Raw genomic sequence first — 21,990 nt, forward strand, 5'->3', positions numbered from 1 at the left:
CCAAGATTTAGAACCTCAAAGCCAAAGTGAGAGCATTTGGGTCAAAATTAAGGGAGAGAAGAATAACAGTGACCTCATTGTGGGAGTTTACTATAGATCCCCAAGCCAAACGGAGGACATAGATGATGCCTTCCTGGAACAGATGGCCAAGCATGCAAAAGGAAGGGAGATAGTAGTAATGGGGGACTTCAATTACCCGGATATTTGTTGGATGTCAAACTCAGCCAAGAGCATAAGGTCAAACAGATTCCTCACTGCCCTTGCAGACAACTTCATTGTCCAGAAAGTGGGAGAAGCAACAAGAGGAACAGCCATTTTAGATCTGGTCCTAACCAATGTTGATGACCTGGTTAGTGGGGTAGAAGTGGAAGGATCATTAGGCGCGAGTGATCATGCTCTTCTGAAGTTTACTATACAGCGGAAAGGAGCAGCCAAGCATACTAGGACTCAATTTCTCGACTTTAAGAAAGCCGACTTCATAAAGCTTAGGGAAGTGCTGGGTGAGATCCCATGGACAGTAATACTAAAAGGAAAGGAAGTTCAAGATGGCTGGGAGTTTGTTAAGAGGGAGATAGTAAAAGCACAACTTCAGGCAATACCAATGAGACGGAAACATGGAAGGTGCCTAAAGAAGCCAGGGTGGCTATCTAAAGAACTTTTAACTGAGTTAAGATTAAAAAAGGATGTGTACAAAAAATGGAAAAGGGGAGAAACCACCAAAGAGGAATTCAAACAAATTCAAAAAAGCTAAAGCACAAAATGAACTCAGGCTTGCTAGAGAGGTTAAAAGCAACAAAAAAGGCTTTTATGGGTATGTTCGTAGCAAAAGGAAGAACAAAGAAACCGTGGGGTCACTCAGAGGAGAAGATGGTGAAATGCAAACAGGGGACACAGAAAGGGCTGAACTCCTCAATGCCTTCTTTGCCTCAGTCTTCTCCGATAAAGAAAACAATGCCCGACCTGAAGAATTTGGAGCAAATGATTCAGCAGAGGAAACACAGCCCAGAATAACTAAGGAGATAGTACAAGAATACTTGGCTAGTCTAGATGTATTCAAGTCTCCAGGGCCAGATGAACTGCATCCAAGAGTATTAAAAGAACTGGCAGATGTGATTTCAGAACCACTGGCAGTCATCTTTGAGAATTCCTGGAGAACAGGCGAAGTCCCGGCAGACTGGAGGAGGGCAAATGTTGTCCCTATTTTCAAAAAGGGGAAAAGAGAGGACCCAAATAATTACCGCCCAGTCAGTCTGACATCAATACCAGGGAAGATTCTGGAGCAGATCATTAAGCAAACAGTCTGTGAGCACCTAGAAAGGAATGCTGTGATCACCAATAGTCAGCATGGATTTCTGAAAAATAAGTCATGTCAGACTAACCTGATCTCGTTTTTTGACAGAATTACAAGCCTGGTAGATGAAGGGAACGCAGTGGATGTAGTTTACCTTGATTTCAGCAAGGCATTTGACAAGGTGCCCCATGATATTCTTGTAAAGAAGCTGGTAAAATGCGGTCTTGACTATGCTACCACTCAGTGGATTTGTAACTGGCTGACTGACCGAACCCAAAGGGTGCTCATCAATGGTTCCTCTTCATCCTGGAGAAGAGTGACTAGTGGGGTGCCACAGGGTTCTGTCCTGGGCCCGGTCTTATTCAACATCTTTATCAACGACTTGGATGATGGACTCAAGGGCATCCTGATCAAATTTGCAGATGACACCAAACTGGGAGGGGTGGCTAACACCCCAGAGGACAAGATCACACTTCAAAACGACCTTGACAGATTAGAGAACTGGGCCAAAACAAACAAGATGAATTTTAACAGGGAGAAATGTAAAGTATTGCACTTGGGCAAAAAAAATGAGAGGCACAAATACAAGATGGGTGACACCTGGCTTGAGAGCAGTACATGTGAAAAGGATCTAGGAGTCTTGGTTGACCACAAACTTGACATGAGCCAACAGTGTGACGCGGCAGCTAAAAAAGCCAATGCAATTCTGGGCCTCATCAATAGGAGTATAGCATCTAGATCAAGGGAAGTAATAGTGCCACTGTATTCTGCTCTGGTCAGACCTCACCTGGAGTACTGTGTCCAGTTCTGGGCACCACAGTTCAAGAAGGACACTGACAAACTGGAATGTGTCCAGAGGAGGGCAACCAAAATGGTCAAAGGCCTGGAAATGATGCCTTATGAGGAACGGCTAAGGGAGCTGGGCATGTTTAGCCTGGAGAAGAGGAGGTTAAGGGGTGATATGATAGCCATGTTCAAATATATAAAAGGATGTCACATAGAGGAGGGAGAAAGGCTGTTTTCTGCTGCTCCAGAGAAGCGGACACGGAGCAATGGATCCAAACTACAAGAAAGAAGATTCCACCTAAACATTAGGAAGAACTTCCTGACAGTAAGAGCTGTTCGACAGTGGAATTTGCTGCCAAGGAGTGTGGTGGAGTCTCCTTCTTTGGAGGTCTTTAAGCAGAGGCTTGACAACCATATGTCAGGAGTGCTCTGATGGTGTTTCCTGCTTGGCAGGGGGTTGGACTCGATGGCCCTTGTGGTCTCTTCCAACTCTATGATTCTATGATTCTATGATTCTATTCTATGATTCTATGATTCTATGATTCTATGATTCTATGATTCTATGATTCTATGAAACAAGCTTCTAGAATGGCTTCAAAGTCATCTTACTCCTCAAAAGAAGACTGTGAATCTCAATAGGGGATTTTAAAGCAATTAATTATATTTAGAACTCTTGTTATAGATACAGTGTAGAAGGCAGTGAGGACGGATATAGGGCTAATCTTCTAATTAGCTTTAAGTCAAGTTTTATGATTGATTATTGCTGTATCAGAAAACTTAACAAAGATATTACATGCATGGAATAATAAAGAAATGAGATAGACGTTTTGTTGAAATATGACATCCTTTTATAAAATACTTTACTGATAACCCTGAAGCATGGCAACTACTGAAATCACAGACTGGACTTTGACAAACTGATCCATCCTGGAGGGGAGAGGAGTTGGGATTTTGCTGTGTAGCCATTTCTCTTCTCCTGTAATTGTTATATAATGGAAATAAATAAAACTATTTTTATCTGGGTTTTTTAAAAAGAAGAAGAATGACCTGGTTCAAAACAAAGGACAGGCTGGAAGTTCTGGCTCTTGCTCAAGAGAGTAAGCGAAGCATCTCAAAAGAAGAAGGAGTCATAGAAGCCAGTGGCATCCTTTGGGCAGCGATGCCAATGAATCCGAGGCCGGGGACCAGCACGCTCTGCACTGAATGAAGGGCTGGGGATGGCAGGCTTGCATGTTATCTCCTCCCTGGATGTACATACTGAGGCCAGGAATGGCTCACACCTTCCATGACACCAACTCTTGCCTCGTCTTCATCGAAGCTGGACTGACATTTAGGGCTATTTTTACATGCATCACGTGATGGCAGACTTGGAGCTTGCCACTGACTGTGTGCTCAAGAGGGAACAAGCCACAGCCAGTTGCTGTTTCCTGGGGACTACCTGTGCTAGTAAACCAGTGGCAGAGGTAGCAGATTCCGGAAGCACTCTCTTCATCCCACTGCCACCATCTGTGCCATGAAGATCACTGCTGTGCTCACTCCTTGCTCTTTTAATTACAGTGGTACCTCGGGTTACATGCGCTTCAGGTTACAGACTCCGCTAACCCAGAAATAGTACCTCGGGTTAAGAACTTTGCTTCAGGGTGAGAACAGAAATCGCGCAGCAGCAGGAGGAGGCCCCATTAGCTAAAGTGGTGCTTCAGGTTAAGAACAGTTTCAGGTTAAGAACGGACCTCCGGAACGAATTAAGTATGTAACCAGAGGTACCACTATCTGTTCTTGCTATTAGTGTATGTGAATTTATGCATGCAAAGAAAACGGACAAGAAAGGGTTAATTTAGGTGTGTTTGTCCTGCACCTTCAGCTGCTCCTGAGTGAGTCAGAGAGTGACCAAGCAGAAAATGAAGTCAAAATACCCTTGTGTTTCTAGAAAGGTAGCCCCCACCCTTTGGCTAGAACCTAACGTCTTGGACTGCTGAAGGGAGCAAGTGTTGCTGGAAAGACCTTTTCGTACTTTTGCCAGAGGCTGTCTGTGGGAATTAACAGCACAGTAGGATTAACTATACACTACAACTGTATGTAACTGCTAAGCTGAGGAACTGCATTATACCTGTCCGTTAAAGAACTGACCCTACCCAAATTGTCCAACGTTTTTCTTTGACACCTCCATTCTGGGTTTTCCATTTGCATAATCTGGTGGCATGTCATTGGGTACTCTGCACATGCCCCAACACTTGCTCTCCCTACCGGCCCACCTGCCACCCCATAGAACAGGATCAGGAGAGCCTCAGAAGCCTTTTTCCACATGACTGGGACAGCTCCTCCAGACGGCCACCAAGGGAGGGAGAACTCCAACCAGACACGGCCTCCTCTGCCTGAGCAAACTTGCCCCAGTGCCACCCTGCTAGCCCTGCCCCCACCCTGATTCCCTGCCAGGCCCCAAGTCTTACACAGTGCTCATGCAGCTCTCCCGGATGTTGCCAGTGACGTCTGCGTAGACACTTGGCGGAAGGGCCAGGTAGAAGAGGCGGTTTGCCTTCTGGCCATTGTGAAGGCTATTCAGGTGAGCATTCAGAACTTGGAAAGAGGCCCGGTCATCATACTTTCCTGAGACATAGGAGTTGCGGGCAAAGAAGTCGTTTAATTTCTGTTCTTCTTCAGGGGTGGCCTGGAATGATATATAGATCTGTTATGCTGCAAGGAGGAGGGCTGCCTGTACATCCCCAATCTTTACATCCTAAGAATGTTTCAAATTGCCCAAGACAGGAGCCGTTTTCCACCAGCCAACCAGGCAGAAGAGATCAGCTTACAGTGGTGCCTCGCAAGACGGAATTAATCCGTTCCGCCAGTCTCTTGCGGTTTTTTTCGTCTTGCGAAGCACGGCTATTACCGGCTTAGCGGCTATTAGCGGCTTAGGGGCTTTAAGAAAAAGGAAACAAACTCGCAAGAACTCGCAAGACATTTTCGTCTTGCGAAGCAAGCCCATAGGGAAATTCGTCTTGCGGAACGACTCAAAAAACGGAAAACCCTTTCGTCTAGCGAGTTTTTCGTCTTGCGAGGCATTCGTCTTGCGGGGCACCACTGTATTAGCAATCACTCCTAGTGGCAAATGCAACAAACTTAAGCATGTGAACCAAGTCCTGTGGGCTGAGGAGGCAGCAGGTGAGGAGGAAAGTCTCACCTTGAGGTGTGGCTGGCTCTGTTTGCGGATGTCGGCAACAGTGAGCTGGGACCGGGCATAACCCACCACGTAAGTGTCATCAGGAAGCAGCCCGTCGCGGTACAGCCACCTGCATGGGAAATCAGAACAGTCCCAGTTCAAACGGGCAGCCACATGGCAGAAGGAAGGCAAATCCTCAGGGGCAGTTAACTTACCAGACGGTTGGATAGATCTTCTTCTTGGCTAGATCACCCTGCAATTATGAAACAGAGGGGGGGGGGAGTCATCATTATCACAGAAAGCATAAGATAAAGAATGTGTGCTGAGGCAAAGGGCGAGGGGTGGCATGTATGGGGCTGGAACTCAAGTGACTCAGAACAGAAAAGTCCCTGTTTAAATCCCTGCTTCCAAAGAGCCGGCCTGCTCTTTTGAGCTGGGCTGAGACTGGGCTCCACACAGAGAGAGGAACAGCCTTCGTTCCAAATCCCCATGCACATGACCACTGGTCTAACTGAAGTATATGGTCATGTAAACACACTGATAATAATCACCAATTAATTCCTGCTGGTATATATGTGGTCATCAGTCAATAACTGAGGAAAGAAGAGTTAACCAGCCGTAAGATGCAGGTCCTTACTGCCTTTCCTAAATCACAGGAAGGAGACGACTCCAGTCTTGCACTGCAGTTAGCACAGGATGCACTGCACCACCACACTGCAATCTCCCATAGTTCCCTGCTCCCAAAGCATCAGCACTGGGGTTGGTAAGGGGAAGGACGAAAGGCAGCCCATCTCTGCCCTCGCATCTTTTCTGAAGACCTGACCACACTTTATAGAACCAGATTTGGGGGACATTCAGGAAGTATAGGAGGTTTGCACCAAAAGCTACAGCTTGGCCTTCCACTGCCAAACCCCTCCCTGACACGGCTGCTCACTCCTTCCTCCAGCCTGAGCTCCTCCCTGTGCCTGGCAGTGCCATGCTGCATGAAGCACCCCTGGCAGTCGCCTTTGTCCTTCCATCACATGGCAGGCAGCAAGCTTTGTTACCATTGGCAGAAAGCCCGGCTGCAAACCTGCCTAGTCATGCAGCATTAGCCCAACGGGTGCCCACGCCTGTGGGCTTTTGGTCCAGCCCCTCATGTTTGAGGAGCATGTTTGAGTCAGCAGCCGATCAGCTATCTGGTTGCTAAGCAGCAGAACACCCTGCGTGCCACCTCAAAGACTAACACCTTTATGCAGAGCGAGTCCTTCAAAAGGGGCCCCGTGGACACAGAGTACACATGTTCCACGGAGCCTCTTTCAAAAGACTCACCCTGTACATCCAGTCAGGTCAGACGTGCCCAATGAGGGGAACTGTAGTCCATCAAAGGCTACGCCAGAGTAAATCTGTCAGTCTTTAAGGGGCCACAAGAGAAACTTGGGTTTTTTTCTGCTACCAGAGATGAACACTTGCTCACATTCATCCACTATGAATCTTGCACCTCCTCCCCTCCCCCTTTTTCTTCATTCTACTGTTAAAATATCACAGATGATTTATTTGTTTCAGGGATTTTATATGCCACCCTTCAGAATATTTATCCCAAGGTGCTAGGAGGAGGAAGCAATTCTGTTTTCCAGGTCAGAAAATAGTGAAAAGTTCTGTGACATATCCCAGCAACCCCCCCCCCCCAAAAAAAAAAACAAAATCCCCTGGAACAACCCAAAATGCAACTCAGATTACTAGGATCATAATGTTTCCGGGAAAGAGAAAGGCATAAAACCTGGTGTTGAGCATAAGAGGCTCTGGCCTGCACGTGGTCCAAGGAGGAAACACCTGGCTCCTCCTCCAATCTGCCCAGGAGGTTCCCTGAGGTGGGCCACTGTTGAGGCTGTGAAGATTTACGGCATTCTTGGGGGTGGCCTTTAAAGATCAAATTTTAAAAACTGGGTTGTAATCAACTAAGTTTTACTCAGAGTTGATCTATTAAAATTAATGACCCTAACTTAGTCAAATTTATTACTTTCAATGGGCCTACTCTGAGTAAAACTTACCTGACTGCACTCTTTCTATTCAGGAAGGCTTTTGTCTTCCAAGATGGTTTGAATTTCTGCTGCTGTACTGTTTGATTTTGCTGGTAGCTAACATAAATGCTGGGACGTGGGTGGCGCTGTGGGTTAAACCACAGAGCCTAGGACTTGCCAATCAGAAGGTTGGCAGTTCGAATCCCCGCGACGGGGTGAGCTCCCGTTGCTCGGTCCCAGCTCCTGCCAACCTAGCAGTTTGAAAGCATGTCAAAGTGCAAGTAGATAAATAGGTACCGCTCCGGCGGGAAGGTAAGCAGCGTTTCCATGCGCTGCTCTGGTTCGCCAGAAGCGGCTTAGTCATGCTGGCCACATGACCCGGAAGCTGTACACTGGCTCCCTTGGGCAGTAAAGCGAGATGAGCGCCACAACCCCAGAGTCGGCCACAACTGGACCTAATGGTCAGGGGTCCCTTTACCTTTAACATAAATGCCAAGCATTTTTTTTTTTTAAAAAACCACCCTAATATTTTATTAATGCTTTTATTGATTTTTTTTAAATGTGATTCACTTTGAGAAATTTGTATTAGCCTGATAAGCATTAGGAATAAATATATAACCAATAAAAACAATTAAATAGGTCTGTTGCCCATTATGTGCCCTCCTAAGAGATTTTCAAGGGTTCTCTAGAGATTGATTTTTATAAATCCAGGTGCCTTCTGACCCGGAAACTCCCCTCCTAAACCCAGATGTCCTTATTCAGAGGTGAGGGGAATGCTGAAATGTTGTTTCAACAAGCTGCGTGGCAGGGCCAGCCGCACCCCCAAACTCTTTTTGCTCTATTGTGTGTACAACGTTTTAATCTCTCACTGTACGGGAGTCCAAGCCCGCCCTAATCTTTCAGCAAGAGGACTATGGCTTTCTCCCGCCCTGAGAAGAGGTTTGCCTGTTGCAAAACACAAAACCCTTGTGAGGAGCCCTGGGGCGGCTCCCTGGGCATGTTGGGCATGTCAGCAAAGGTCTGGGCGCCCAGCCCTGCCTCCAGGCATCAAACCAGCATTCCTGGCTTCTCTGTCCTTCAGCTCAATAAGCACGAGCAGAAGTATGTGAGAAAAGAAAGGTTCCTCAGTGAAATTGCCAGGTGGCACAGAATAAGGCACATCTCTGCCCAACCCAAAAGGTTTTCCAGTCCCAGAGGTGGGGTAGGCATCCTTTGTGCCCCCCAGTCCTCATTTAACATTTTAATGCATTTATTTTCAAGTATTTCTATATACTGCTTTTCATCAGAAAAGATTGCAAAGCAGCTTACAAAGATCTGGCTGTAGAAAGCTCTGCAGCACTGGGCAACGTCTGCCATGCCACCAGGTTTAGAATAAAGAACTGGATGACCTTGTGCCCGCTTGCTTACTTAGTCCGAGGGCACCTCAGCTCCTGGCAACCAGCACCCCCTGGCCAACCCCAGAGGCACCATTTGCCTGAAGAACTTGTAGCCAGGGCTGCTGCAACAAAGAGACGCGGTCTTCAAAATTCACCATTCACCAGGCACGTTCCACACCTGCTCAAACATGAGCAAGCCAAGATTTCTGGCTGCTTGCTTTGTACCTGAGCTAGTCTGTGAGAAGTGGAGACACTTCTCTCAGTTTTCCTGGCCTGAGCCCTGCAGAGCTTGCATCAGACAGACTGTCTGGGCTGCTTGGGCGTTGGGTGACAAGCAGAGGAGGTGGATGTGAAACTCTGAGGGAGCCGCCTCCCCGCCCGCCCACCAGAGCCGCCTGGTGGGAGCAAAGAGGAGCTGTGCGCTTATGATTATTAGGGCAGGCAAGCGGGAACCCGTGATGGCAAAGGGAACCGCTGTACCTCCCCACAGTGGTGGAGGGTGCGCTGTGGTTCCCCACAGCAGCAGGGGGCTTTGCCATGCCTCCCTGCAGCGGCAGAGGGTGTGCCACGCTTCCCCGCAGCAGCCAAACTAATTGCATATTAGTTCGTGCTTTTTGGAAAAAAAGAAAGAAAGCGCTGCTGCATTGGAGATGGCAATTAGCCATTCTTTTTTTGAGCCTGTAACCCAGGTTCCAGGAGTATTTTGGCTCCTAGTTTTTATACCTCCGTTTGTAACACTGTGGACATGAGAGGGCATCAGAGGTGGGAGGGACAGAGGCCGGTGAAGTCTCCCCTGGGTGCCATGGTGCACTGGTTGGAAACCATTGATGTAGCTTAGCAGTGCTTAGCAGTAACAGATCGCCCCATCAATAGTACAATACAGACTCCTCTCCCCCCTCCCCCGCCGTGGATCCCCAAACATCTATCCCCAGACCTTTCTTGAGCCACATGGCTTCGTTTCGTTTTGGCCTCAAAGTACAATGCCCCACCGCTGCTGCTACAAGTGCCAGTGACCTACAGAAGCCCTCACTTTCCCTGTATCCACCCAGGGCTAGAAGCTCCTTATCTAATGCAAACACTACTAAGTCAACTACCTGCTGTGACCTGGGCCAAAAAGGTGTGAAACATCCAGGACACATGAGGTTTGCAACTGGATGGAGTGTGGGCACACAACTTTCTTTCTATGTGTACTTGTTGCCTACACAGGTCAGGTGATCTTTTTATTGCCTTTGCTAAGAACCTCCTGAGCTGGTGCCAGGAGCTTAGCCTGCAAGTCTTCCTGCCTCTCCCTTGTGAGCTAGCTACTAGGGCTGCAAGCTCTAATCAGCTTAATTTCTACTTAAGAGGTGGAGCCGATTCTAATGTGCAGCTCTGCAAATTGAATGCACACTTGCTTATTTCATTATTTATTTGCTATCTGGTTCTCATTTCTTACCAGTGTTGAGAATACAGTGGTACCTTGGGTTAAGAACTTAATTCGTTCTGGAGGTCCGTTCTTAACTTGAAACTGTTCTTAACCTGAAGCACCACTTTAGCTAATGGGACCTCCTGCTGCTGACATGCTGACGGAGCACAATTTCTGTTCTCATCCTGAAGCAAAGTTCTTAACCAGAGGTACTATTTCGGGGTTAGTGGAGTCTGTAACCTGAAGCGTTTGTAACCTGAAGCGTATGTAACCCAAGGTACCACTGTACCCTGATATTCTGCCATCAGCTTTGGCTGGTGGCCCAGATGCATACCTTTCTGGCCAGGGATAGCCTGGGTTCTGTTGTCTATGCTCTGGTAAACTCTAGGTTAGATTACTGCAATTTGTTATACATGGGGCTGCCTCAGAAGACAGTTCAGAAACTTCAGCTGGTGCGGAATTAAGTGTCCAGTTTGCTCACTGGGGCAAGGCAGTTCAAGCATATCGCACCAATCCTGGCCCAAATCCACTGGCTGCCCATTGGTTTCTGGGCCTATTTCAAAGTGCTGGTTTTGACCTTTAAAAGCCCTTCAACAGCTCAACAGCTCACAATACCTCAAGCACTGCTTCTCCCCCTTTTCTGCGGTGGCTCCCCACTTGTGGGGTGCTCTCCCTAAGGAAGCCCAACTGGCGCTTTTGTCACATATCTTTAGGCACAAGGCAAAAACATTCCTCTTCTCCCAGTCCTTTGGCTAATCTATGGCCTCTTAAATGTTTTTTTGCGGGAGGGGGGATTATTGGCTTTTTGTTTAGTTGTTATTATGTAGAGTGTTCTGTATTTTATGTTGTAAACAGTCCTGTGATTGCCTCATGAAGGGCAGTATAAAAATTTAATAAATAAATAATAAAAGAAATCAACACAGAAGGATTTCTCCCTCTAACAATGAGTCTTAGTTTTGGATGATTAGATTGTAGGTGCCTGTCTCATACATCGATATTTCTTAACAGACAGCTATGTTATGCTTTAGGTAATATGCAAATTTAATTATTATTTAATTGACTAAACAAAGAGACACTTGATCAACTAAAAATTTGTTAAAGCTGCTAACAGGCTTAGTGGTTACAAGTTACAGACATCAAATCTGCAATTCTCATCTAATTCCGTTTTCAGGCCTCAGCTTTCTCACCTGAAGCACTTATAAAAACCTTGTTCGCCATTCTTTCCCTGTCCTTAACCTTAAAAGCAAAGGGCAGCTCCCGTTTGACACCCCCCCCCCCCGTGTTGCCGGACTGCAATACTCATTTCCTTGGCTTCCAGCGCTGCTGACAGAGACTAGTGGGAGTTGGGGACCCAGAGCTAGAAGCTCCAGGTGAGTCACCTCTGCTTCAAAGTCTAGAGAGGGAAAGAATAATCTTGGTGAGTATTTAGACAAGCTACTTACTGTAGAGGTTGTGTATGGTGTGGAACCCTCACTTTTGTGCCACAAAGCCTGATCCTGTCACGGGCATTTAGAACTGGCTTGGTATTCCAACCAATACACAGTATATACACCAATACACTTTGGCTGCAATCCTAACCACACTTTCCACAGAGCAACCCCCATTTAATTCGACAGGTTTTGCTTTTGAATAGACACAGGAAGTGTAAGCGACCAGAACACAGCAACTCCAGGGAGGAAAGGTAGTAACAAGCAATACTTCCTTGTACATTTTATTCTTCCCTGGCAGCGAAGGCCTGCAGTTCAAGCCCTGGCATCTCCAGGCAAGGCTGGCAGAGGCCCCTACCTTCAACCCTGCAGAGTTGCTGCGAGTTAGTGTAGAGATAGACAAGGATGAGTCAGAAGGAACCAATGATGTGATTCAGTACAGGGCAGCCTCCTATTTGCCCGGTAATCTCCCTTGGTTAATTGCATGGGCACTGCCTTGCACAATGGCCTAAAGGATAATAATAATAATAATAATAATAATTTATTATTTATACCCCGCCCATCTGGCTGGGCTTCCCCAGCCACTCTGGGCGGCTTCCATAAAAACCAAAAATACAATAAAATATCACATGTTAAAAACTTCCCTGAACAGGGCTGCCTTAAGATGTCTCTTGAATGTCAGGTAGTTATTTATCACTTTGACATCTGCTGGAAGGGCGTTCCACAGGGTGGGCGCCACTACCGAGAAGGCCCTCTGCCTGGTTCCCTGTAGCTTTGCTTCTCGCAATGAGGGAACCGCCAGAAGGCCCTCGGCGCTGGATCTCAGCGTCCGGGCAGAATGATGGGGGTGGAGACGCTCCTTCAGGTATACTGGACCGAGGCCGTTTAGGGCTTTAAAGGTCAGCACCAACACTTTGAATTGTGCTCGGAAACGTACTGGGAGCCAATGCAAGTCTTTCAAGACCGGTGTTATATGGTCTCGGCGGCCGCTCCCAGTCACCAGTCTAGCTGCCGCATTCTGGATTAGTTGTAGTTTCCGAGTCACCTTCAAAGGTAGCCCCACGTAGAGTGCATTGCAGTAGTCCAAGCGGGAGATAACCAGAGCATGTACCACTCTGGCGAGACAGTCCGCAGGCAGATAGGGTCTCAGCCTACGTACCAGATGGAGCTGGTAAACAGCTGCCCTGGACACGGATTTGACCTGTGCCTCCATGGACAGCTGTGAGTCCAAAATGACTCCCAGGCTGCGCACCTGGTCCTTCAGGGGCACAGTTACCCCATTCAGGACCAGGGAATCCTCCACACCTGCCCGCCTCCTGTCCCCCAAAAACAGTACTTCTGTCTTGTCAGGATTCAACCTCAATCTGTTAGCCGCCATCCATCCTCCAACCGCCTCCAGACACTCACACAGGACCTTCACCGCCTTCACTGGTTCTGATTTAAAAGAGAGGTAGAGCTGGATCTCAGTCATTCACAGTTCTTCTTGAGGTGATGTATACCTGTGTCTAAAGTACACCACTTCACGAGGCAAGGTGAAGCAGCAACCCTGCGGGTGCCCCCACCCACGCCCCCTGCCGCCTCCGCTACTGCCATGATCCTATGAGATCACTGTTATCTCTCATTTCTACAGCACTTTGTGTTTTTAAGGGGGGGGGGATATCCAAGTGGTTTACAACCTACATTAAAGCATCAAATAAAACAATCCAGAATAAAACATCACTGAAGAAAGTCTGGAACACCTTAAAAGCACCACAATTAACGGAAAACTAAAATATTATTGTAAGATTTCAAAACAAAACATTACTAAAGGAAGTCAAATACGAAGTGCACATTTAAAACAGCATAATTATCAAGAGAATAAAATAGTATAATAAGCATAGAACATATATGTTGCTGTCGCTGCCCATCTTGTCAGCTGTGGAAGCTCAGGCTGGATGTCCTGGGTCTGCTCTAAGAGGCAGCCAAGATGGTCTCTGGCCTCTTCAGAAGCCTCCGCTTTTGTGGCGAAGTCAGTCTGGGCTACATGGGAAAAGGCCTGCAAGGCAGAGGGCAGGTCTTCCCAGACTCACAGCCAAGGCGGTCTGGCTGAAATCTCACAAGCCCTTGTCAGAACCCATGGTCATCACCACTGCGCAACCGAGATAAGGCATGCTGCAGCAGGAGGAGCATGGTGGGCAGCACATCCCACTTTGACTCAAGTAGCGCTTCAGACGGCAGAACACCAGGAAGAACTGAGTTCCACAAACCTGCATTTAGAAAACTATGTCATAGTCTTGTCTTCTCCCGGAAGCACTAATTTTCTCTACGTAGGGACTGTATGTGAGTACGTGTGTACAGTTTTTGTAGTATATGCACCCCTCTCAACCAGCTATATGTTTACTACCTCACTGGGAACTAAGGCAAAATCCTTGCTATGAATGGCAGCAGCAGGACAAGAGCCCTTAAAAACATGACCTGCTTTATCACACTGTCATTTTCTGTGACTAAGATTCTGAGCGGCAGTTGCTGTTTAGATGCAATTCTAATCTCCCAATCCTGCTAGTCTTTACAAATTAGTAGTGACCAAAAGGCAAGGCCTCATTTTTCCAAAACACCTGTTGTTTGTTGGCTATCATTCCTTTGAATCAGCTAGCTAGTTGCCCGCAATAGCCTTAACACCGCTGGGGGAAAGCTGGCATCTGGAACTACCCTAACTAACCCTCAGGTGCATCCAGATTGTTCAGTCTTGGGGAGTGAGTGTGCCAAATATGTGCTTTCAGACCAAACGCCAGCTTGCTGCTCAACCACATGCCTGACAGGAACAGGCTAGACTGGCCACGTTGTGTCTACGATCCACAAGGCTAACAACAGAGGTGTCCTGGTAGAAACCGTTTCTGTTTTTCCCAAGAACGCTGTCTGTCCTTTCAATTATATATTATGGCTCCAAACTGGCAGCGTTTTCATTCACTGAGAATAAGCAACACTACCAGAAGGCTCACTTCCCTCTTTTACCTACGGAGAGCACCACACCTTGTTCCCCAGTGACTCAGCAAAAGCTGGAGCTTCTCCTTTTGCTAAAGTTGTGCTCCCTGCGCCTTGAGCACTCAGACGGCTCCTTCTCTCTCCTGTGTGATGAACTGCAACCGTGCAGAAGGCTGTGGTCTAAGGCCAACCCACGCCAGAATGGAAAACAGGAAAGAGACACAAAGAAGAGAGAGCCACGAAAAAAGCAGAAGGAAATCATTTTGGCAGCACCGTGCAATTCACCAAAGTACAGGCATGATTTGTATTTATGGCGGAAGGCTCCAAAATGCCATGAATGTGCCTGAGGCCAGAAAAAGCACAGGCACCTTTATTTTAACCAGAGGAAGAAATATAAAAGAGATACAGTCATACCTCGGGTTAAAGTAGCTTCAGGTTGAGCGTTTTCAGGTTGTGTTCCGCGGCGACCCAGAAGTAATGGAACGGGTTACTTCCGGGTTTCGCCGCTTGTGCATGTGCAGACGCTCAAAATGACGTCACGCGCATGCGCAGATGTGGGTTGCATTCTGCTCAGGTTGCTAACAGGGCTCCAGAACGGATCCCGTTCGCATCCAGAGGTACCACTGTATTACCACAGAGGTACCACTGTACCACTGTGGGTCTTACGGCGGCATCTTTTATCCTCCAACCATTCCCATTTAGCATCACTCCCTCTCATCTTTGGACAGTCCTCTTCATTAAACAGTTATAATGTAACACATTTGTGAATTAAATGCCCTTAAACATGGACAGAGTGCATTTCCTGCTGCTGCACTGCTGAGGAAATGCAGCCTATTCCAATGGAAGTGAAGACTGGGGCTTCATTCCAGGGTAGACAGAGGGCTCCTTTAAACCTCTGTGCCTCTCTTTGCAAATTGAAAGGGTCCACATCTCCCTTGCCACTATTCCCAGAACAAAAAAGACCTTTAACAGCAACTAACAAGTATAGCTTATGAAACACTGTTGACAGTACCCTTATGACAGCACCCCATTATCTTGCTGCACCCACTCATTTTCATATTTATTTATTTCAATACCACTTTATATTTTTAAGAAAAAATTCAAAGTGGTTTACAGTCTATTGTGTGTGTGTCATCTTGAACATGAAAGGAAACAAAGATACAAGGTAGGATATGACTCAGGAGCAAGAACGTGAGAACCTCCTGCGGAATCAGGCCAATGGCCGCCTCTTCACTGGGGGCAGCCAGGTGCCTGTGGAACCCGCGAGCAGGATCCGAGCACAAGAGCAGCTCTCCTCCTCCGCCTTCCAGAAGCCGGCATTCGGAAGCTCATTGCCATCAATAGCCTAATTGGTCTAATCTTCTTTCCAAGCCATCTAAGCTGGTGGCTATCACTGCCTCTTATGGGAGTCAAAGTTAAAGTGAAACTATGAAAAGAAGCACTTCATTTTTTTCTGTCCTGGATCTTCCAACATTCAGCTTTGCTGGACGTCCCCAAGTCTAGTGTTATGAGAGAAGGAGAAAAACTTTTCTCCTTTCCCCCTTTCTCCAGGCTACACATCATTTTATGAACTTCTTACTTCCCTTTTGTCTAAACTAAGAAGCCCCAAATGTTGTAACCTTTCCTCAGAGAGGAGTTGCTCCAGCCCTTTGATCATTTTGATTGCTCTTTTCTGAAGCTTTTCCAGCTCCACTATATCCCTTTTTTGCTGAAGCAACCAGAACAATACACAGTATTTCAAATGTGGTCACACGACAAAGTATATTTACAGGGATTAAGTTTTGTGAGTGTACTAGGTTTGATACTCACTGAAATTGCTCCCCAGCAAAACAATCCCTTGCATAGGCAGGTAATATTTTGCAATTATAGCAAGGGGACAGAATGGTGAACAAGCCAATGGTGAGGAGCCAAACCACTTTAGGCTGATCTTTCCAAGCACTGGATTACCAACACATTGCTAAATCCATGCAATGCCAGGATTAGCCACCTACCCCTTCAAGCATGCTCACAAACTCCAGAAGGGATGCTGATTACACACCACGCGGTAATTGCTGTGCAGAGTTATACAACAGCTTCCCAGCGCAAGGAGGCACTTATACAAGGGGCAGGAAGAGAAGCCAGTGGCTGCTTCAGGGCAGCGTGACTGAAGCACCTGTTTTTGGTATTTGGGCCACGCCAGCATCCTGTCACCAGGCACAAACCTTGTGTGGCTGTGAGTCACAGCTCTGGAAGGGAAGATGCTAGACTGGGTCAAAACTGGGGATGGGAGAGCAGAGCAAAGTGGGATCACAGCAGAGCTACTACTGTGATGGGAAGCAGCTGGTGGCTCAGTGGTGGAGTAATGAAAAATGCAAGAGGTGACCCTCTGGAGTTCCAGGCTGATCCAACAGACTAAGGAAAGGTGAATGCTCCTAACACAATCCAGTTCCCTTTTCAACAGAAAGCTTCTACTGAGGCATAGTAACACACGGCATGGGATATGGGATTCCCACCCACTGAAAAAAATCATCTGTGTCAAATTCTGCCCCCATAATATGTGGGTTCAATTAATGAAATGATTTTAGAATGTTGTATCATTTTACTGTTGTTAGCCGCTCTGAGCCCGGCTTCAGCTGGGGAGGGCAGGATATAAATAAAATTATTATTATTTATTATTTATTATTATTATTAATTATTATTATTATTATTACCGATGTAATTGGGTGGTCCCAGCAAGAAAATGTGCAACATTATGATGTCAGAACAGAAGACATTTTTAGGTCACACAAAATTTCTCTCCAACCTGAAAGTTTTGAGGAAGAAAAAAGAAGAAGAGGGGATGAAGAAACAGATGCCTGTGTGTATTGTGACGTAAACGCTTGCATCCTGCTTTTAAACACTAGTTAGAATAAAAGCTAAGTTACATTCTGTGGCAACTTTTTCTCAGCGCTGGAGTACCCTCCATCCCTATTGGTTTTACTGGTCTACTGATTTATTTCTATTGTTTTAACCTCAAAGTTCTCTTGAGCTACCTCAGACTCCTTTAGAAGGAAGGTGAGATACAAATTTAATGAATGAATGAATAGCTTAGAGTGCTATAAACAAAAAATCCTCTCAAATCCAATTATAACAATACATTCTTTCTTTATCATTATGTTCCTCCAAGAAGCGCAAGGTGGTCGCATTGCTCCCCCCTCCCCTTATGAAGACCAGTCACAGGATAGATTTGGGAAACCCACCCCATGCCCTGGGCATATGGCTAACGGAATGGAGGGCCAGCACCACTCACCTGTTCCATACCTGTGTGTACCTTTCCCGTTTCCCATGCCCATTGCACAGCCATATAGCCATCTAGATTCTCCGGCCATGCTGGAATTCCCTCCCCCCCCCCCCAGTTTTGGTTTTATTTATTTCATAAAATTTATATACTGCTAGATGACAAGAAAAGACCTCAAAATAGAAAGATCCTAAAATAGAACGATGCCTACAGTATATATCAGGTCCGCAGTGGTCCAAAGGAAAAAACTCACCGAAGCCCCCAAGATGATGAAGATGTGGGTGTCTGACTTTTGGAAGTCATTCCCTTTGCACAGCTCTTCACGAAGCATCCCACAGATGTCTGTCCGAGTCAGCTTCTCCGGTGGCTGATGATGGCTCATGGTGGCAGCCTTGTCTCCTGAGGAGAAAAGGTGTCTGTCAAAGGCGGCTCCTCCCACCTTCTTCCTGACCCGCTCCCCTCCGGCAGGTGTTGCTCAGGTGAGCAGTTCCTCCACCTCTTGCCTGCCTGCCAAGGCACTAGTCTCAACTTGACCCGAGCAGGGCTGCTTGGCGGAGGTGGCTCTGGGGCACTTCAGGCATTCTTGCCTTCAAAGACAAAGACGGGCAACATACTTCCTGAATATCAACCTGGCTTCTCTCCTGCTACTCAGGTCCAAGACCAGAGCAGAAAAATACGCGGGGCCAAAGAGAGACGACCCACAAAGCTCTGCCAGGAAAACACGTGCGTCGCATCTCCCGGCCTGTCAGCGCCTCGAACCCGGGAATCAGAGGCCGAGCACATTCACACGGGCGCGGACGAGGGCGGCGGCCGGACTGCGCGCACTGCTTCCCCGAGAAAGCGGGCCGAGGCGGCGAAGCGGCTGCCAGATCCAGGCTGCCCGGGGAGCCGCGGCCGGGCGGGAGTCCCCTCGGGGGTCGGGGGTTGCCTGCCCTCGCCTCGCTCCTCCGCGCCCCGCGGCCTCTGCCCGGGATGCTGCCCCCCCGCCCTCGCCGCCATCGCGGCCCCCCCCCCGCCCGCCCCCCCCGGCGCCCCCCTCCTACCTGCTGGCAGTGCCGGCGAAACCCCGAGGCGCTCCTCGCTCACGCTGGCGCGGCTGCCCATGGCCCGCCCGGCCCGCCCTCGCCCCTCCCGGCCCGCCAGCGCCGCCCCCTTTCTCCGGAAGGGAGAAGCCGCCGCCGCTGGCCAGAAGGGGGAAAGCCGAGACGGGACAACCTCCCGCTGATCCTTTGCTTTCTGCCTCCCGTGTCGGAAACGCTGCATCTCGACATGGGCGGAGCAGATCACTATTGATTTTTATTGATTTAGGGGAGCAGCTGCCCTCGCCCCCCCCCCCGGCTACGCCCATGCATCTCTATACCGGCTGCTTGGCAGCCAGAACTTCCCTAACTCTACAAGTTGTTTGGCAGCAGGCAGAAATTCTACAGGTTTTATTTCACCCTTGCAGCAAGAGTTGCACCTTTCTGTCGTACCACCAATCAGTGCTATTTTTGTAGAAAAAGAGGTGCTGGAACTCACCACGAAGGCCTCCCTCTTTCTCTTAGAATAGCAAAGGACCCACCTGAGAAGGGCCAGAAGTGAGTTCTAGCAAGGTTCCCCTGGAAAAAAGCCCTGCCAGAACTCAAAGCAGAGGAGCTGGTCAGAAGGAAAAGGTTGCAGCCTTATCTTTTGAAAACACCCTGGCCTCCTTCCAGATACAGGCTGGTATTTTGACATACTTCCTGCTGATATGCACCTAGGAGTTGAAATGCACATGGCACCCATAGTCTAGCTGCTTGTTCATTTATTGTTTTCTTTTATATCCCACCTTTTCACTATAGAGCTCAAGGTGGCATACATGGCTTTCCCCCCTCCAACAATCCCGTGAGGTACATTAGGTTGAGAGATCAGGAATGCCAACTTGGCCTGTGACCGTGGGTGCCCGGGGCTGTGGGTGCCATGCATGGCCCTGGCACCTAAATTCATGGGGAATTTTGTGTTCAGGGGCCCAGGGAGTTCTCACCCATGTGAGAGATGCTAACTGGCCCACGATTAATCAGAAAGCTTCATAGCTGAGCAAGGAGCCTGAGTCTGCCTGGCCTACTAGGCCTGCCAATGGGCTCCGTATCCCTATATTGAGCTCCGAGTCATACAACTGATTCCATTAACAGAAGATGTGAACCACAAGATGATAGAACCATAGAATTTTAGAGTCTGAAGGGACCTTGGAAGTCATGGAGACGAAGGCCCTGCTCAGTACAGTCGTACCTTGGTTCTTGAACAGAATGCGTTCCGGGAGTCCGTTTGACTCCCGGAACTGTTCGAAAACCAAGGCGTGGCTCCCGATTGGCTGCAGGAGTGTCCTGCAGCCAATCGGAAGCTGCGCTAGACATTCAGCTTCCAAAAATTGTTTGAAAACTGGAACACTCACTTCTGGGTTTTGATCGTTCGGGAGCCAAGGCGTTTGAGATCCAAGGTACAACTCTAGATTCAGGTAGGTAGCCGTGTTGGTCTGACGCAGTTGAAATAAATAATTTTTTTTTTAAATTATCTAGTAGCACCTTAGAGACCAACTAAGTTTGTTCTGGGTACAGTGGTACCTTGGGTTACATATGCTTCAGATTACAGACTCAGCTAACCCAGAAATAGTACCTCGGGTTAAGAACTTTGCTTCAGGATGAGAACAGAAATCGTGCAGCAGTGGCGCAGCAGCAGCAGGAGGCCCCATTAGCTAAAGTGGTGCTTCAGGTTAAGAAGAGTTTCAGGTTAAGAACGGACCTCCAGAATGAATTAAGTTCTTAATCCGAGGTACTACTGTATAAGCTTTTGTGGGCATGCACACTTCTTCAGGTATCTGAAGCTTATACCCAGACAGAACAAACTTAGTTGGTCTCTAAGGTGCTACTGGACAATTTTTATTTTTTATTTTTTTATTTCAGGGTACAACTGTATAAGAATCTTGTAACCCAAGATTAAAGTCTACTGGGAAATGATCTATAATGAAATTAAAAAGGTCCTTAAATGGACATTCCCTAAAAAACCAGAGGCTTTTCTCCTGGGCATGGTGGGCCAATTGGTGCCAAGGAAGGACAGAACTTTCTTTATGTATGCTACCACAGCAGCAAGAATTCTTTTGGCAAGGTATTGGAAGACACAGCAGCTACCCACTCTGGAAGAATGGCAAGCGAAGGTGATTGACTACATGGGAATGGCAGAGATGACCGGCAGAATCCGTGACCAGGGGAGTGAGACAGTGGAAGAAGATTGGAAGAAATTTAAAATATACCTTAAAAATTGTTGTAATATTGAGGAGTGCTGAGATGCTAAGGTGTTAAGAAACAGAGAATTGCAGCTGTATATCATAAATTTAAGGGAATTATAATGAAGATGAGCTAATTAATTGAATGGAGGGTTGCTGTCAAAAAGGAAAAATAAGGATGCAGAAAAAGGGAGGTATGGGGAAGTCCGGGAAACAAGGTGAAGGAAAATGAGTTTATGAAATTATACATGTTTATTTGTGTGTATGTTTTGTTTTGTTTTGTTGTTTGTTTTTATTACATGTTTGGAAAATTAATAAAAATTATTTTTTTAAAAAATAAAATAAATAGACCCACTGAAATAATGAGTCGTGCTCATTAATTTCAGTGGGTAAAACTTAAAAAAAAGAAAAAGAAAAAAAAGAATCTTGTAACCCAGTATCCCTGGCAGATGGCCATCCCATCTTTGCTGAAATACCTCCAGGAACGGAGAGCCCACAACCTCTTCAGGCAGTCTGCTCCATTGATAAACAACTTTGACTATTAGGCAATTTCTCTTAATAGCCTAAATCTGCTTCCTTACAATTTTCTTCCATTTGCTCTAATCCTGCTCTCTGGAGCAACAGAGAACAATTCAGCTTCATTTGCACTTGGGCAAAAAAATGAGAGGCACAAATACAAGATGGGGGACACCTGGCTTGAGAGCAGTACATGTGAAAAGGATCTAGGAGTCTTAGTTGACCACAAACTTGACATGAGCCAACAGTGTGATGCGGCAGCTAAAAAAGCCAATGGAATTCTGGGCTGCATCAATAGGAGTATAGCATCTAGATCAAGGGAAGTAATAGTGCCACTGTATTCTGCTCTGGTCAGACCTCACCTGGAGTACTGTGTCCAGTTCTGGGCACCATAGTTCAAGAAGGACACTGACAAACTGGAACGTGTCCAGAGGAGGGTAACCAAAATGGTCAAAGGCCAGGAAACGATGCCTTATGAGGAACGGCTAAGGGAGCTGGGCATGTTTAGCCTGGAGAAGAGGAGGTTAAGGGGTGATATGATAGCCATATTCAAATATATAAAAGGATTTCATATAGA

At 47.2% G+C, this 21,990-nt stretch overlaps 1 protein-coding gene across 2 annotated transcripts in view; it reads right to left on the bottom strand.

Moving 5' to 3' along the window:
• Nucleotides 1–18,937, bottom strand: part of G6PD (glucose-6-phosphate dehydrogenase) — a 28,010-nt gene extending 9,073 nt beyond the window's left edge. The window contains exons 1-5 of one of the 2 annotated variants that reach the window (XM_028711305.2): nucleotides 18,703–18,937; nucleotides 17,913–18,058; nucleotides 5,450–5,487; nucleotides 5,256–5,364; nucleotides 4,525–4,742 (exon numbers count right to left, since the gene is read on the bottom strand). In XM_028711305.2, the coding sequence (XP_028567138.2) occupies nucleotides 4,525–4,742; nucleotides 5,256–5,364; nucleotides 5,450–5,487; nucleotides 17,913–18,058; nucleotides 18,703–18,922 (731 nt within the window). In that variant the 5' untranslated portion in view covers nucleotides 18,923–18,937. Of the gene's footprint in view, nucleotides 1–4,524; nucleotides 4,743–5,255; nucleotides 5,365–5,449; nucleotides 5,488–17,912; nucleotides 18,059–18,288; nucleotides 18,402–18,702 lie in introns of those variants that run through there. The other variant, XM_028711306.2, reaches the window with a different exon arrangement.
• Between the last annotated feature and the right edge of the window lie 3,053 nt (nucleotides 18,938–21,990).

This window comes from Podarcis muralis, chromosome 17 (assembly GCF_964188315.1).
Source record: "Podarcis muralis chromosome 17, rPodMur119.hap1.1, whole genome shotgun sequence".
NCBI classification, from domain to species: Eukaryota; Metazoa; Chordata; class Lepidosauria; order Squamata; family Lacertidae; genus Podarcis; species Podarcis muralis.